Source organism: Anguilla anguilla, chromosome 7 (genome assembly GCF_013347855.1).
Source record: "Anguilla anguilla isolate fAngAng1 chromosome 7, fAngAng1.pri, whole genome shotgun sequence".
NCBI classification, from domain to species: Eukaryota; Metazoa; Chordata; class Actinopteri; order Anguilliformes; family Anguillidae; genus Anguilla; species Anguilla anguilla.
In genome coordinates, this window is record NC_049207.1 from 4,741,831 (window position 1) to 4,760,599 (window position 18,769).

The 18,769-nt window shown below is 47.4% G+C and overlaps 1 protein-coding gene across 2 annotated transcripts in view; it reads right to left on the bottom strand.

Annotated features, from left to right (window-relative positions):
* ppfia2 (PTPRF interacting protein alpha 2) overlaps positions 1–18,769 on the bottom strand; it is a 156,383-nt gene that overhangs the window by 132,708 nt on the left and 4,906 nt on the right. For both annotated transcript variants that reach the window (XM_035426739.1, XM_035426738.1), the window contains exon 2: positions 12,856–13,110. In XM_035426739.1, coding sequence (XP_035282630.1) covers positions 12,856–13,104 — 249 coding nt within the window. In that variant the 5' untranslated portion in view covers positions 13,105–13,110. The remainder of the gene's footprint in view (positions 1–12,855; positions 13,111–18,769) is intronic.

Genomic DNA, 18,769 nt, shown 5'->3' on the forward strand with positions numbered 1-18,769 from the left:
GACGAAAGCAGACGAACGACAGGCGGCGATTTTACAGGAAGCATCTGGTCTGGTGACGCTAAGCTCGGGCGCTCTTCTCTCAGTGTAGCTGTGTCACCAAAATACTCATCTTTCCTCAAAACTGGCACTAAAATAACTACTATTACCACACCGCTTCGCTACTGGCTGTTGCTTCTGCCTATATCTCCGTGTGTTACAGCTCTGAAATCAGATTTGTAGATAATATTCCATTTGAATTGAAGCGGACAAAGTTTGAGGGAAGTTTGAGTTGAGCTGTGTTTTTCACAGCTTTTGTGTGTGTGTGTGCGTGTGTGAGTGCGTGCGTGTATGCATGTATACGTGTGTGTGTGTGTGTGTGTGTGTTTGTAAGTGTGAGTGTGTGTGTGTGTGTGAGTTGGTAAGTGTGAGTGTGTGTGTGTGTGTGTGTGTTTGTAAGTGTGAGTGTGTGTGTGTGTGTGTGTTGGTAAGTGTGAGTGTGTGTGTGTGTGTGTGTGTGTGTTGGTAAGTGTGAGTGTGTGTGTGTGTGTGAGTTGGTAAGTGTGAGTGTGTGTGTGTGTGTGTGTGTTTGTAAGTGTGAGTGTGTGTGTGTGTGTGTGTTGGTAAGTGTGAGTGTGTGTGTGTGTGTGTGTGTGTGTTGGTAAGTGTGAGTGTGTGTGTGTGTGTTTAACAGGATGGTTATTCAGTCTCTTCAGCTGGAGCTCTGAATGGCTCCATTAGCGCTGGAAATGGCTCTTTGCTCCATTAGTGAACCTTCAGCAGACAGCTGAGTTACTGAGGGGGGGGGGGGGGGGGTGACGCTGAACACCCCCCCCCCCCCATTTACACACATGATTTAGCCCTGCATTACAAAGGACAGGAAATGAGAACAGAGTGCCTCTGGCTCTTTTTTTTTTTATTCTGAGAGGTTTGTGTCAGTACCGTCGAACAACAGGCTACACGATACACGCAGGGCCTGAGAACGTCAACCCTTCAAATCAATTAGCTTTTGTGTGCCAGTGCATCTTTCTGCCAAAAACGCTCTGATTGAAAGCTTTACAGGACAGACGGACAGATCCAGGAATGAACTCAGACGGTAGCCTAACGTGTGGCAGAACAACCCACAGGAACTCTTACTAATGACAGCGCTAAATATTACGGTGTCTAAATTACCCATAAATCCCTGCGCATGGGTGATGGGCGGGCGAGCTCCTGTGGTGTCACTGGAGGAGGGGGTGGGGTGGGACAGATCGTCCGTCCGCAGCCCCGGCGGCGACAGCTCGTCAGACGCAACTGCGCGACGGCGAGCGGGGCATTGTGGGATAGCGGGGGGGGCACACGCGTGCCAGTCAGCCCCGGATTGCAGCGTGTCCGCGGACGGGGACCTCGGCGACTGCCGACCCGCCGTGTCATCACCAACGCGAGTTTCCAACCGGGGGTTCTTCCGCGCAAACGGTCGACCGCGGTACGCTGTGTTTCTTTCCGCTGACCAGACGCCCCTTGTCAAAGGACGTCACGGACATTTGCCGAAACGCTCCGGTTAAGCCCCCTGTTTACAAGGCAAGCGGCGCCCTGCCAGAGATCCGAAACTACAGCCTTCTGGTTGCAACTCGGTTCCCTACCCGGCAACATGCACCACCCAGCCGTAAAATATGACCGTTCCGAGATGAAGAAGTCACATGTATTATGTAAGATACGGCTCTCCCTAAAAAAAAAAAGTTCAAAGTAGAATATATATCACTGATCCTGCTTGGGCTCGGGCTTGGGCTCCGGCTGAGGAACTGCACAGTGATTACAGTCAAATAAATCACACGCGTCCGCACTGCTTTTGGGCCACGGGCTGTCCGGGGTAAATCAGGCTGAGGCGCAGTGCGAGCAACCCAGCGCTGGTTTAATGTGATCAGGTGATCAATGCTGTTCAGAGCCGGCTCCTCAGGGGAGGGGGGGGGGGGGGGGCCCTGCTCTTTCCAATTCAGCCGTCGCTTTACGAATCTTCCGCGGGACGACGGAGGAGGAGGGGATGAAAGACGAGACGGCTCCCCTACACAACACCCGCCGGTGCTTTGAAACCCGAAAATGTGACGGGCGCCGCGTGCCGACCCCCTGCTTGCTCCTGACAGGCGCCGGCGGAACAACCCGCACGTTTGACCGTGGGAGAGGAGACGTCTGGTTTTGGCGAACCCCTTCCCCCGAACGCCAGAGCTGTGTTTTAAGGACAGGCGTTCGCTTGTGTGCACCTGCTTTCGCATCAGCTGCAGAACTCCAAGAACATCCACACATCTGAATGCATGCTCAAAGCCACTTCTCTCATAAAATCACACTAAAGCAACGGGATCACAGAAATGTCATTAATCTGAGAAGACGTTAGGAAATCTAGGATTAGAACCTGCAACCTACCGGCAGGTTTAACCTCTCCAGTCTGATGCCTAAGTCCAGGGTTTTCAACTGGGGCTCTATGTAGGTGCGCAATTCACCCTCCCGCCCCCCCCATACCGCATTCTTCTGTCCCTGTGTGTGTATGCGCACAATTCACCCCCCTCCTCCACACCCCTCTTCGCCCCGATCTATGATCACAATCTCAAACCATCCCTCCCACCCCCCACCCCATTGTGATCTTTATAAAACTGGTTGAGTTAAGAGACTGACCCAAGAGACTGAAGAGAAGTTAGATAGACCCTGTTCACTTATATATATATATATAATCAGTATGTGACAATCTAAGGGGCGCCCTAGCCAGGATGATTCACGGAAGTGTCGACTTTGTCGCAAACGTTCGCAGGGCAGTTCCTTAAAGGCGAGCGCTGTTCCCGTGTTCCCCCTCGACCTTTACGAGGAGGCCAGGAGCGAATCGATATCCCATCTCCCGTCTCCAGTCGCCGAACCCTGGGCGACGGCGAAGGTGAGAGGCCCGTCGGTCTGGTCCTGAGGTCACACCGCGATAAGCTCGCGGCGTCGTAAAAACCGAGACAAAGAGCTCCCCAAATCAACTGCCTGCCTCCGATTTTCCCTTCCAGTTGTGAACAGGCATTATTTCCATTGGCCTGTTTTTTTTTTTTTTACTTTTCAAAGCCCTGTCAGGGTAAAAAAAAAAAAAAGCTGCCTTTCCCATAATTTGTGTTGATTTTGATTTGGTAGTTACGACACGGCTGCTCAGAATTTATTGGACGAAGGCAGACGAACGACAGGCGGTGATTTTACGGGAAGCATCTGGTCTGGTGACGCTAAGCCCACACACTTCTCTATAACTCTATAGCTCTCCCTCTCTCTTTCTCTTTCTCTCTCTCCCTCTCTCTCTATAGCTCTCTCACTCTCTCTATTGCTCGCCCTATGCTCTCTCACTCTCTCTCTATAGTTCTCACTAGCTATCTATCGCTCACTTTATAGCTCTCTCACACTCTCCCTCTCTATAGCTCTCTCACTCTCTATCGCTCGCTCTATAGCTCTCTCGCTCTCTCTCTATAGCTCTCACTCGCTATCTATCGCTCGCTTTATAGCTCTCTCTCTCTATAGCTCTCTCTCACTCGCTCGCTTTATAGCTCTCTCACTCTCTCCCTCTCTATAGCTCTCTCACTCTCTATCGCTCGCTCTATAGCTCTCCTGCTCTCCTGCTCTCTCCCTCTATCACTCGCTCTATAACTCTCCCACTCTCTCTCTCTATAGCTCTCTCTCTCTCTCTCTCTCAATCTCTCACAACCCCACCACACTCAGTGCGATCAAAAATAGTTTCTTTCGCTCAAAAGAGGCACCAGAATAGCCGTCATCGGCACGGCAGCGTAAAGGCAGTAAATGATACGTGATTAATCGCACTCCAGGAGCAGCTCATTAATATGCCGGAGGACCTCCGCTTCCAGCCCGTATGAGTAGGCCGCAATTAAGGGAAAACAAATAAACAAATAAATACACACAAACAGAAACGGTTCCTTCCAGAAAAGCCAGTCGCTAAAAAAAAAATCACACGCTGAAATACTCCAATCAGCTCAGGTTTTTCCATGAGAAAAAGGCCACAGTCAGTGAACTGTCAAACGCGGGGTAGGACAATAGAATCAGAAGTGGACTGAAGATGGCAGTAGTTAAGGGGCATTCACAGTTATAGTAGGTAAATGCTTAGGAGGATGCCTTTGTTGTTTTTTTTGTTTGTTTTGATTTTGTTTGTTTGTTTGTTTGTTTTTTTGGAGGAGTTCATGGAAGAGGTGATAAGAATGAAACCGATAATGTGTCAATTTGCAAAAGAGGCTGTGTGAAAAGGTATTGGTTAGCTAAGTTGTTAAAATGAATAGGGGGTATGATTTGGAAATGTAGTAGATATGTAGGACTGAGCAATTATGGTGGATTTGTATGTTTTGATGTAAGTCTAGTCATGTTTGGTGTGTATGGATGTTTTGTATTTATGCTAGGATGTTTTGTGTGCGATAAATGTATATGATGTCACGTTGTGTGTTTATAATGAAACGAAAATAAAATCATACAAAAAAAAAAAATTACTGCTCTTCATTGCTCCTAAATGGGAATTCATTTGAATTCACTGATAGCTCCAGCATCTAGAACAAAGACTATAATGTGAGTACGTATCTTAAAAAGCAATGCTATTAATAAATGTGGTTTGACCCCGTTTGCTGTGGTATTGTTTCACCATATCCAGTATCGTTCAGTGACGTAGGGAAATATAATTTTGCGTGTGCAAAATGTGAAATTCTTTTGACCGTTTATGTAACGTATTATGAAACATACTTTTCATAAGATGTGTGTGGGTACGGATACTGTATCTCCTCATTAGCTGTGTGTTCATTGCATACCCACTTTTAAAAAATGCTTCACACAGGCCGAGTTACGATCACACTAATGACACAAAAAATATATGCCTGCTGTAATTTCTCTAGATGGAACTCTCAGAGCTAAATGCTACACACTTACTTCCATTTATCTTTCACTGTTTTCCACATCACCATGGTGGGCATATCTCTCATCAAATCTAGCACCCTTACCTCTAATGGAAACATTTTTTAAACGATTATTCAACGACTCAACCTGCTTCACCAGACAGATGTAACATGGCCTGCTTCACGACTGCAATATCATTGGTCAACTCCCGGGAAGAAAGAAAATGTAAACAAGGACTTATGCGTGCACTTCCGAGCAAGGCATCCTCATACATCCCTAATCTTGAGAAGATTTATCGCTATAATTGAGCTGGTGATTGCTGAAGCCGTCCAGGGCTTTTGTCGCGTCTAAGCCTTGATGGTATTGAAAGAAGTATGGCTTTAACTACCCGCTAAGGAAGTTCCTTGTAAGTGCCCCATACACATTACAACACATCACATTACATTCATTTAGCAACTTGCAATGGAGGAGCGCATAAGTACACTCCACTTGATTTATGTCAGCAGTCGTGTCAGTCTTGGCCGTTAGCATTCCCAGCCCAGCTTGAGTTTATACATATATTCAAGCTGAGCTCGTGCCATGTTCCATCAGCAAGCAGAGGAGCCTTTTGTTACAGCGCCAATGGAAACAGACAGCTCAAGTCTCCCAGAACGTATGGGTCTCTCTCTCTCTCTCTCCCTCACTCTCTATCTCTGTCTCCCTCTCTCCCTCTCTCCCTCTCTCCCTCTCCCTCTCCCCCTCTCTCTCTCTCTCGCTCTCTCTCAAGTTAACTCTTAGCCTCAGCTCCCGCACTCCAGCAAACCGTGTAAAAAAAAAAAAAAAATCCCCCCGGAAATATTTTTAAAGAAGATAAAATTTATTTAATCTTCCAGATCCCTCTGTCAAGAGTGCTTCCAGGTCTCCCAGAAATCAGTTCTGCCAAGTTGGGTCGTGTGATGGAAGACCAAACAATTTAGAGTCTCCAATTTGCCTACCTGCATGTCTTTGGACTGTGGGAGGAAACTCACGCTGACACAGGGAGAACAGGGAGAACGTGCAAACTCCACACAGGCCGGATTCGAACCCCCCACCAAAGTGCCGCCCCTCCTTGCGATATAGAAAGTCGCTTATCTCACACTTATAATGAGCAGGTATTACCGAAGTTCCCTTGCGAACCGCTATACCCAGGTCACATGCTAAAACACACAAACGGAGTGTGACAGCTCCCACAGCCCTCCACTGCTCATGGGAACAGGGCCGTAACTGTGATCGCACCATAAACGCACGATAAAATTTGATGAGGTTTTGGTCTTGAGCGCTAATGTTTTCATTCTTTTTCTTTTTTCTTTTCTGGATTTATGAACAGTCTGTTCATTTGTGAAATAAAGTGTCTGGACGCGTACCTGTGCTGTGCTAGCCGATGTCTGTTCTGCTGTTGTGGGGAATGACACAGTCATAGGTACAGTGGGTAAAGCCCCATCTGCAGTCTGGCTCCAGTAACCCCACGTGCCATTAGGGCTGTATAACGTGTGTCTCCACCATAGACAGTCACATCAAAGTGAACCTGTGGAGAGGGGGGTGTGTGTGTGTGAGTGTGTGTTCGTGTGCATGTGTGCGCGTGCATGTGTGTGTATGTTTGTGTGTGTGTGTGTGAGTGTGTGTGTGCATGTGTGGTGGGGGGGGGTGGGGAGGTTTCAACACGTTTCACACTGAACTGCCCCACACACGTTCCACGACAGCGTGAATCTACGAGACCAAAATCGCTGAACACAAAAGCTTCTTATGACGCTTCGCTTTCGCGTATCTGTTGAAGGAATGACTGATATCGTGAGCATATGCTTGGATGAGGGTTATGAGGGAATTAAAATGCAAGTAAAAACACTGAATATCAGGGGATAAAAAGGACGACAAGAGTTACAACGGGAGGAAACCTTTCATGCATGTTATGAGAAACGGAGATGACTCTCCAAAGATCGTCTCCGTCACGCCATTAAATTAAGCTGTTCGTGCAATATGGTCAAAGTTTTGTTTTTTTCCAGTGTTTGGCTAATTGTTTTATGTCTGCTAAAAAAAGCCACTACTAGATATGTTGCGTTGGCTCAATTACCCTTCTATTTGGACAGTGACAGTAGTGTTCTGTACTCCAGTACACTAGATTTGAAATGAAACAATGAATATGAGGTTAAAGTGCAGACTGTCAGGTTTCATTTTAGAGTAGTTATTAATACATTTATTTCATCCACATCCAAAGATCCATGTAGGAGTCACAGCCCTTTTCATACATAGTCCCCAATTTTTCAACCAAGTACATTTGGTCCCCCAAAATGGAGGAACTATGAATAAAAAGGATTTCAATTCCTACATGGTTCACCTGACATGGATGTACACCATTAAATTAAACCTGTCAGCCTACACTGTAACCTCAATATTCATTGTTTAATTTCAAATGCTGAAGCACAGAGTTTAAACAACAAAAACTGTGTCTCTGTCCAAATATTTACAGACAGTGTGGGTGTGTGCGTGTGTAAACATTAGACTAATGGGTGTCCATTTATAATTGTTAGAACTGTGTGTCTTATAAAAAAGCTCCACTGTCCTATCTGCACCTGAGAGAGTGCAGAAGCGACTGTGAGAAATGGCTGGGGGGGTGTTTCGGTCAGCTGTGAATTGTAGCTTGAAATTTTTCTTCTCTCTCTCTCTGAGGCCAATACAAAACAGCGTGGCTCAAAAATAAAAGCATTCAGATAATAAAGTACATGCATGGCTCCCATAAAAAAATGTGGTTATTTTTATGTGGTTTTTTTTTTTTACTGCCATAGTATCTTGGGCTCCCCACACCGCCGTACCCACAATTCCCTTCACGCACGAAGCCAATCAGTGCTGCCCAGCGGTGGCCAATGGCAGTTGACCCCTGGAATCCTTCCCCTGCGAGCGGCCATCAAAGCCTGCACCTGCAGTTTGGCCCCCTGTCTCTCGATTAGTCCTGAGCAGGGCCCGCTTTATTCTTTCTCCAACAGAGGGCGCTGTCCGTATCGGAGCCCAGAAGGTCGCTGATTGAGAACCTTAAGGAACCCCGCAGAGGTAGCCATTTTGAGCACAACCTTCGCCTTTCGTCCCACAGGAGTCAGTGGGGTTAGTGTTCATTGCGGGGTAATTAAAATGTAAGCATGTAAGGAAGGCCATTAAATGAAGAAAACTATCACCACAGGATGTTGCTTTTACTCTGTAGGGGGGGTGGTGGTTGTGGGGGGTGGGGGTGGGGGGGGCCCACATCAGAGAGCCCCTCCCACACGAGCCGTGTCCTCCGCTACTACCCAGTCTGAGACGGGACGTCTGACAGGGCCGTCCCACAGCGCCCAATCAATGATGCACCCTGGGAGAACAAGGGGGTGGGGGGGGGGGGGGGGTGGGGGGGGGAGTCTCCCGGATCAGACGCGACCTTTAAAAAGGTATCGATCAAGACGGACCGCCAGGGTTGCCAGAAATGCTCAATGAACAGAAAAAACACTTAAGTCCCCAGTTCCTCAATTCAAGGTAAAAAAAAACCCAAACCTGGCAGAAAACAGCAGGGAAAAAAGCAAGGAAGTCTGAGGGTGAGAGAGCAGTTAACGATGTCGTATACATTACTCAATTATTATTATTAGTATTTTTATTATTAGTAGTAGTAGTAGTAGTAGTAGCAGTATCAGTATTATTAATATTATTTCTTACTATTATTAATATATATTAATTCTTAATGATAATAAGTTATAATAGATTTTTTCTTAAAGAATCTTTTTTTGGGGGGGGGGGGGCGAGGGGGGAGTGTTTGTTGGTTTCTTCCTCATGATTATTACATTACATTGCATTACATTACGGATTATGGTTTCTTCCAGGTTACGCTTAGCGAGGCTCACCCCCACTGTCTGGCTGCCTGGTGGTACAGTCCAAGACTCCATGTACTCTGCTGCAAGGCCTGCCTTCATTACGACAATCTGCACGAGCGATCAATACTCCGGTATCTCATTACTGTCTAGCTGAGAGGAGAAGCTCTGTGATGGGCGTCTCTGGGCCTGAATGCCCAATAGCAGCAGCGTACGCTGGCAGACTCGTGTTCCTGCTCCCTTTTTACGTACCCAGGGCCAAGAGCCATTAAGAGACATTAACATTATTCTACCAGGAAAAAAAAAGAACAGAACTCAGGTCAAGTGTCTGGCTGGACGTTGGTCTATATTTGACCACAATGGCTGCTAATCCGCGGTCCAGGAGGACTACGGCGAGTAAAGACCCTTGTTAAATCAAGGCACTTCACAATCCGATTCAACTAATAATGAGACCTGACTGGGAAATTTAGTTAAATCCTGGTCTGGGGATTGGTTAATGATTTGTAAGGACAGGAAAACCCTTCAGGCCATGGTACAAAAGCCCACTCCAGTGGAGGGCTGGGCAAACTTTAAGCTGCGGAAGTGAGAGGAATGGGGAGGACACGAGGAACAGCTTTTCTGAAGCAGCGTCTGAAAATAGCAAACAGGGAGGGGGGGGGGAGGGTCTGTTTGGCCCCAGGGCCGTTTTACTAGCGGAGCTGAGCTGAGTGCTTCCTACTCTATGAGCTGAGCTATTCAGAGAGAGAGGAAGCAAGAGTCATGTGACTCGCCATGTGCTGACACTCTCTCTCTATCTCTCCCCCTCTCTCTCTCGATCTCTATCTCTCTCAATTTCAATTTCAATTTGCTTTATTGGCAGGACAACTACAGTCGTAATACCAAAGCAACACATGTACGACATTCTCTATCTCTCAGTCCGTCTGTCTGTCTGCCTGTCTGTCTGTCTGCACCACCAAGGGCAAAGAAACAGAGAGTAGGTGGAATCATATCAAAAGAATATTTAAAATGTGTAATGTGACGGATGTGACAGTTGCAGACCTGTACGTGTTGGGTGTAAATTTCTGCTCACATCTGCCCTGTGAGGAAAACTGATGGGTTTTCGGCCTACATCGAACCCTACGGACGAAACGGCTCCACCTCAAATGGTCACCAATGGCAAGCGAGCGAGCGAGCGAGCGAGCGAGCGAGCACGGCGACTCTTCCCCCTCTCTGACATTTCCAGAATACAGAAAAAAAAAATCAGACAAGAGGCAAAATGTCCTCCGTGTTTTTGTGAGACGGAGCTGCTCTCTGACCTCCAGGCAGGTCGCCTGTGTCTGAGGCACCGCTGGTGACCGCCATCGCTTCGATCGCCGTCGTGAGAGTGTGTGGGAGGGGTGGGGGGGGGTAATGAGGGGGGTTTGTCCTTTACAGGATGGGGGGGGGGTTGGGGGTAGAGCCAGAATCAGGTTGAGATAAAACACTACTGCTTCTCCAGGTTTTATGGGAAGGGGGGGGGGGGGGGAGTGAGGGGGGTTGTCCTTTCAGGTGGAATTGCGAAATTGGGAGCCTGAATCTGATTTTTTCCGGGTTTTCTGGGATGGGGGGTGTTTGTCCTTTACGGGTGGAGTTGTGAGATTGTGGAGGGGGGGGGGGGGGGGGGGGGAGTAGGGTACCACCAGAATCAGGTTGAGCTCCTGCTTCTTTCGGTTTTCCCCCCACCGTCACCAGGCGCCAACGAAGAGCGAGCCACCTGCCACTTATCCGCTGTACCAGAGCGCTGTCATCCGCTAAAGCACGTATGCACAGTCGCTAGCGTGACCTCCTTCTCGCCAGCTGCGTCTGTGGCCGTGTCATGAGACCGCAGAAGAAGGGAGGGAAAAGCAGGGTGGTGATGCTCACCCTCTCTCCTTTCTCCCCACAATGAAGACTTTATATTCGGCTGACATAAAAGCCGTTTGTTCCAAACGCGATGCTCAGAGCATCGTCTTCTGCGCCGGAGAGCAACTGCGCTGGCCGACAGCAGACCGAAACCCATCATAATGATGGAGAAATCTGATGTGGATAAATATGTTAATAAGACACAGTCGGCTCTCCCCAGAGTGCCATTGTTTAAGGAGTTCTGAATCTGAGAGATGCAGGTTTGAATCCCTTTTGAGACACTGTAAGGTACATTTCCACAATTTTTCCACAAAAGTCGCTTTCTAAAGAAGTTACAGAGCTTAAAAGATGCATCAGATGTACAATCATTAATCCTGTCAGTCAAGATAAATGCCTCAGCTTACTAATTAAACAATGTAATAGCTGCTTGTTACACATTCAATTATCAGAGAAGGGGGGATTAAAATTCAGCCTCTTTTCTTGATACATTTTTTTGAAAGTACAGACAGTGAAACAGAACTGGGCTGATGCGAGTGGCCTAAAAATCGAAAGAAGCCTTCCAACGTCACGAATGCCAGCCCGCTGGTTCCCCCAGATCCACACAGTGTCTCAGAAACAATCGGCACGGCAGCGATATCACGCGGGCTAATTAACAGTGCCGAGTTAATTCGTGGAGTCATCTGCGTGTGAATGACATCGACGGGGGGATCCAGATGGTGAAATGACATCTTACTTGCGAGGGTTCGGTAGCGTTAGCGCGTCATCGGCGCGCGGTCGTTACACACAGAGAGCCCGCGCGGCCGCCGAGCTTTGCGTAAACAGACGCGGCTTGGTCACGGTGAGTCATTAAATTAAACAAATGGATAAAACGAGAAGTGAGACAGTGCACTTGAGTACGAGCTGCTCACGCTCTCTCTCCAGAAGAGAAGGAACGGTAATGCACACCCCTCCCCCCCCCCCCCCCCCCCCCCCCCCCCCCCCCAATATTTCGCTTTTTCATGTTTGAAAGGAGCAGCGTCATCGATAAGCGCCTGAGGTCTAGGCAGCGGCCTTTCTCAAGTTCACATCTTGTGACTGTCTTACTAACTTCTGACTAACTGTTGGCATTTCAATAAAAAAAATTAACCCAAAAAAAGTTTAGTAACATTTCAACTTTTACTTTCTGTAAAAAAATTTACATAGGAAGGCAAGCATACACACACACACACATGTACACATGCACACGCACGCACTCACACGGACACAACACTGCATAGAGAAACTTCAATGGTGGTTAGTCATACCTCTAAGATGAAACAACATAGGCACTAAAGGAGGAAAAAAGCCTATCATTTTTTTTTTTTTAATATCAATTTTTGGGGCAATATTTCAGGCAACGAACAATAATTTTTCCACCTGCAAAATGTGCAGAACTCAGGGTTAGCCTGCCCAACCTAATACCACATCAGCCTTTTCTCTCCATCAGTGGGTGCCTGGAGTAACCTCAAAATAGAATCAATTAGGCCTCAAGCCCAAACTGAGATAAAATAAAAGGTTCACTGAACTTCTGCTAGCAGGGCGCAGAATAGCATTATATAGCGAGACCAGGGGCGCGTTCCAATCGCTTATTTTATCCGTCCTTGTCTCGTCAGTCCTCGCCCGACCCGGAAATCGATCGAGGTCCGCCACCTTTAAGGACGTTCCAACCCGTTAAACGCTCCTTGAAGAAGCAAGGAGCAAGGAGCTAGGAGGCTCCTGAAGGATGCTTGAGCAAGGAAACACTCCTTTATAGAAGTATTTTTTTTCGAAATGTATAAGCAATCGACCAGTGGATCCAGCTATCCCCATCCGCCATGTCTGTAATTGACATGAGTGCAAACTGACGCTTGACTGAACAAGGACGTTCCTATTTCCCGATACACGTTTCCTCGATTCCTCCATCCTTGTGTCCTCCGTTGGGTGGAGCTAAGGAAGCGAGCAAAGGACGTGAGGAAATGATGCAAGGAGGTAAAATACGTGATTGGAAAGAGGCCCAGGACTGGCGCTTACAAAGTGAATAGTGGTGCTGACGTAGGATCAGGATTCTGCCTGTATCCTAACATGTTCCATGAGCAAAGCTGATCAGACCCTCGATCAGCATTCCTACTCTCATATGTCCTACATCCCCCATAAATAAGACCTCATAGTGCTAACTTTCAAGCTAGCGCCAAAGCGCAATTAGTCAGTTTTGAAGGTGAAGGAGACAAAGTGGGCGGGGCCTTGGGTTAGGCTTGGGAGGGGCTTGGGGCGGGGCTTGGGGCGGGGCTCGGGGGGCTCCTACCTGCGGCAGGGCGGAGCTGAGCTGCCTCTGCAGCGAGTCTCGGTCGTAGATGACGTCCTCCAGGTGCTGCTGGGTGAGGCCCAGGCTCTCCTGCGTCTCCCGCAGCGTGTCCAGCAGCCGGTCCCGCTCGTCCAGCATGTTCACCATCAGCTGCTCGAAGTGCGAGTCCGGGTCCGAGGAGCTGCTCTGAGAGCCGCGCTGGCTCAGCGCCGTGTCCTCGCTGATGGTGGGCATCACCTCGCACATCATCTCTCCCTGCAGACACAGGGGGCGGGGACACGGGGGTCAGAGAGCACCGAGGGTCAAAGGTCAAATTTTAAGTTTTTGATCTTTTTTTTATACAATTACTTTCAAGCACGTGAAACTAGTCACGTTCCATTGCGTTCGACTATTTTTATCGATGGAATCTATGGGATGTGTGATGGTGAGTATATCCTTGTGTGACATGGCATTTAATTTTGAATACAGGAAGTGAAAGAATAAGTTTATAGACTTTGTTAGGCTAATTTAACAGGACTGTTATGCCTAACCAACAGGTTTAGACAGAGTATCCCAGGTAACTGACAATCCCAGTTTTCTAAGCTTACTTATACTTAAACATTAACTTGCAGGCTATTTTAAATATACAGTGTATACAATCAAAACAAGTAATTCATGAAAATGTTTGAACATTCAGAACACTTGGAACGCCCAAACTACAGCAAACCAAATAGGTCTACGCCAACAGATTCAGATTTTACTATACTTCAAAGGGGAAAATGTCCAATGCTAAAATATAAATACCTCCATCCAAGGGAGGTATAGCTCTGCAGGCCACGAGTCATCACATACATACTTCATTACACAAACCACGGGCCTTCTGAATCTTTATTTTACACTGCTTGATGGCAACAGTGACATGTCTTGAAGCGTTTTACATTGACCTCCTTCAGCTCTATAAATAGACACGAAATGCCATTTCACTGGTATTCAAGAGTCACTAATGACAAGACTATCGCTGCCGCATGGACTCGCCAGCTGAAAAAATGTTCATCAAAACAACATTTTATCAATCTCAAGAGCCCCTACCGAGCAATGGGGGAGAAAACATTGCCAATTACACCCCCCCCCCCCCAATCCCGGAACTGAAGTGCACATTACTGCTCTATAAGAACAAAAGGATCAATAGGATGTGCCACTTGGGAGTCCCAAAATAATGGCATTGTAAAAAACGTACACGCTCACGAGTAAAGACATCCAGCAATATATCCATTTCAAAGATCACACCCCAAACCGTCACGGTCAGGGGGGGGGGGGGGGCGGGGAAGAGATCTGGAAATCCCCAGGGCCCCATTGAAAGTGTACCTTTGTTAGAAGTTTATATCTCATGTAACGGTGTCACGGGCCACACCGTTGGCTGAGTAACGACCGGTGCGCTCCGGCTCAAAGGCCGCCGCTGAAATAGGGAAAGGAAGGACGGTCTCTTAAGGTTCGGGTTCGATCAAAGTTTGGTGCCGGCCCCTCGGGAGTTAACCTGACACAATTAGCGCGGGGGGGTGGGGGCTGGGGGGGGGGGGGGGTGTAGCGTCTCTCGGCAAGGATGGCACATGACCACAACTGACTCACGCGGAACTCTGAGTCAAACCCCCCCGCCTCTCCACACCCCCCCTCCCCCAGCTCCCCACAGACCCCCACCCCCACCCCGGCCGCGTCTTGGAGGCTGGACGACCCTGTGACGGATTTCACGCTTGTTCTGCTTTGTGGGTCAGCCTGTGCCTTCCGTTTTGATTCTTTACACAAACGCACAGGATCTATACCACAATGCACTGCTGCGGCCTGGCTGGAGCAGGGGCGGGGGCTGATCTTTGCTGACCTTTAGACGCCGCCGAAGCTCTCTGAATCTGTTCCTCAGACACCGGGGAGCTCAGAATGTGCCATGCTTTTTTTTTTTTTTTCCACATGCCCCATTACCCTGGAGTCTGGAGAGACTGATATTTGGCTCATGCCTTTGCCATGTGCAGATTAATGAATTATTCGGGCACAGGGCACAGAGATTCTCTTCCCAGTCTCTGCCCAAGCTTCCTGTAGCTGAGTGAAGCCTCAGAGCCAGACGTGCTGGATATGCCATCACCAGGAACTGTGTCTGTCTAGAGGGATGTCACTACATCCGTGTAATTCAAACTCAGGTTTGCTGACGAAAAGACCACACTTCTGAAGCACTGCATGTTCAAACCAGCGGAAGTGTAAACTTATTTAAATCTTACAAGCCATTTAAAATACATTATTTCAGTGGCATCTGTATCTTATAGTGGATATCTATGAAATTTGAGTTACGGGTGTATCACGCACTTAGCAACAATAAGCAACAAGAAACTTCCCTAAGAATATGTAATATTGTATTTCAATTATAAAATGTGCCAAACATATCCAGCGTACCTTTATGATTGGCTCAAGACTGGACTTTTCCCAGAAAATGTTCGCGGTTAGCAGCCGAGCTTGAAATTAATTTAAGTACACGCGCGGCTGATGGCCCGAGGCTGGTTCATGAACACTCAGCACAACCAATCAAACGCTTCTCCTTGAGTTTTACACACTCAAAGATGAAGCCCAGGAGACTCGTGAAGCGTGGGACATACCCTCTCACGCTTATACCCTCGCACGCTCGTATCCTCTCACGCTCATACCCTCGCACGCTCGTACCCTTGCACACTCAAAACCCTCGCACGCTCGTATCCTCTCACGCTCAAAACCCTCGCACGCTTGTACCCTCTCACGCTTATACCCTCGCACGCTCGTATCCTCTCACGCTCGTACCCTTGCACACTCAAAACCCTCGCACGCTCGTATCCTCTCACGCTCAAAACCCTCGCACGCTTGTACCCTCTCATGCTTATACCCTCGCACGCTCGTATCCTCTCACGCTCGTACCCTTGCACACTCAAAACCCTCGCACGCTCGTATCCTCTCGCGCTCAAAACCCTCGCACGCTCGTATCCTCTCGCGCTTGTACCCTCGCACGCTCGTACCCTTGCACGCTTGTACCCTTGCATGCTCGAAACCCTCGCATAGTCGTACCCTCGCACGCTCGTATCCTCTCACGCTTGTACCCTCCGCACACTCACAAATCTCGCGACAGACTGATAGATGTTCTCTCAGACTGGGAAACGGTGAAATCAAATCCAGCTTCTCTTGTGTTCCGGTACATTCTAACTCATCACTATGCCCCCCAACGCCCATCACCGCCCCCGCCCCCCCCCAAATCCTCTACTAGCATTATTCTTCTTATGCCTGTCTGCCCTTTTCACACCCCCAAACACTCAGGGAGGGGGTTTTGACATTAAAAATCAAGTTCAAATTCAAAAAGCTTTATTGCTTTTTTAATTAGCATAAAACTTGATGAAGTGAAACATGATTACGTCTTATGGCTTAAAGATAACATCGTTACAGCACGTAGAATTACAATACGTATGGCAATAACGTGAAAGTGCCAATCAAGTATCAGTTTTCACAGGCAACAGGAACCTTAAACTTAAACTGGTGCTTACAGCCGAAGATTGGGATTGGAGGTGGAGGGCTTTGTAATAATATCTTGTAACAACATAACTCAATTACACCGCAATAACAATGTCATCATAAATTAAATGCAGTATTGCGGGTTATTTGAGAATATTGTTTCGGTAAATACCAATGTTTATGAATTTTCCTTCAAATGAAGAGGAGGAGGATAATGGCATTAGCAATGAAAGCAGTATATGCATGCAATATATCAAATCAAGTCAAATCAGATTTTATTATATAGCACATTTCCTACAGGAAGCAACTCAATATGCTTTACTCAAGCAGTTCAGATACAACAGATACAATTATAATAAAAATATAGCAACCACAGTAATCATACAGCATTGGAAGCAGCAGTAAAGCAAATACCATAAAACCAAAATAAAACCAATTCAATTCCCTTAATCAAACGCTACGGTGAAAAGATATGTTTTTCAGTTTTTTTTTTCCTGAAACCCTTCAATGCTTCAATATTTGGAAGGTCAGCAGGCAGGTTATTCCAGAGGCGGGGTGCGTGTAGAACCCGAAACGTAATACAGGAGCAGGACCGAGCGGAAGGAGGGAACTGTAGACATAATGTCAGCCGTGTCTTTTTTCTGTTGATTAACCGTGCCAAAAACGCTCAAAGGCTCGGTCCGCCCTGGCCCTCCTCCTTCTTTAGGCTAGCCTCTCTCTCCGAGTTCCCCGCATAAGGATCCCCTCGCAACACGGGTAACGCCGCCAAATGCCAACGCGCACAATTTATACGCCAAGGCCCCTTTCCAAGCGCGAGGTCTGAAATGAATCTCCGCGCATCTCTGATCCGCACTTGCACTTAATAAAAACAGAGCAGTCCCAAAGCATCACAATGTGAAAGGTTTTCTCCTTTTGAGTTTCCACTTTATTAATACAGTTTTTGACGGACCAGAACTCCCAGAATGGCAAATATGAACCAGAGGAGTCCGTGTGGCCTTGTAGTTACATTACAGGCATTTAACAGATGCTCTTCTCCACAGCCACCCACACAAATTTATCATTTTTTCACAGCATGCGTTTATATAGCTGGATATTTCTACCGAAGCAATTCGGGTTAAGAGACTTGCTCAATGCACAAAGGCATTGTCACACCTATGAATCAAACCTTTAGGTTACAGGGCCCAGTTCCCCGCCCACTACACCACACTATAATAAAGGAATACATCATCATCAAGAAGCTGCAGGTTTGAGAAAGCTGGAGGAATGTGCTTGTTTGCATGGTGTCAGAGATAGAGTACCTTTTCTAAATAAAATTTTTAAAAGCCTTGCTTTAATCAGCCCAGCGCTGGAAGCAGAAAAAGACAGGCTGTGTATTTGTTAGCCCACGGCTGAGGTGAAAACTTTATGTGAAATGCGATAAATAAAAAATAAATAAATAAATAAATAAAGCCAACGGCCCGTACTGGAACTCTCTCTGACCTTTAATGAGAACACGCTCAGTAGACCCATTCTCAATAACCACACATATTACAAATGAAATCACACATGTAAATGCAACATGGGTTACAGTACTCAGCTTTCACATCACTTGACCACCAAAATAGGGTAGTTACAGCATATGAACTAAGGGACAGTTAAATCACCTGTTTTTGGAAAAAAAAATATTACGTGTTAAATAAAGTCATTTTCTCTGAACGACTGCATTACTATAAAAGAATACCATTATTCCATTCTTGAGCATACAATTTAGATCATCACCTGTTTATATTTTATACAGCCTTTCTTAGCACGTTTCTATCAAATGTGTGGATAATTTTAGTCTGAATATGGAGATAAGTCACAGAGTTAACACCACTAGGTATTAACGCTGTGCATTTTTGTATTTAAACCAATACGTGTAAAACGCTGATGTGTGAGGGGCATCCGTGGAGTGCTCCTATTCTGACCCGCGCCTCTTGTTTCCGCGTGTCCCGTCTGTAGCCTCCCACGTCTACAGAGGAGGATACTTGCTTTATTGCTTTGCCATATGCCAACGGATGAATTATTCAGGGGAAACAGGACACACACACGGTTCTGTTCCCAATCTCTGCCCCAGCTTCCTGTCTGAGAGCGACGGCTCACCTCCCGCGTGTGTGTGTGTGTGCGCGCGTGTGTGCGTGTGTGTGTTGACACCGGGCGGGAACAGCAACGGTCCGGTGGAGCCTCACACCACACAGGTGGCCACAACACCAGAACCTCATCATTTTAATCCCCGAGCAAAACCAGAGCCGGCCCGGGCCCCTGCGAACAGACGCAAGCCAGGGAAACGAGTCTGTTCGCGACCAGAGTTTGTTTTTCGCTACACGCCACGCGTGTGGCAGAGACCTCACCTCAGCTTCTCTCTAAGGCTCCCAACGTGCAGTGCCTAACACCTACAGCGTCT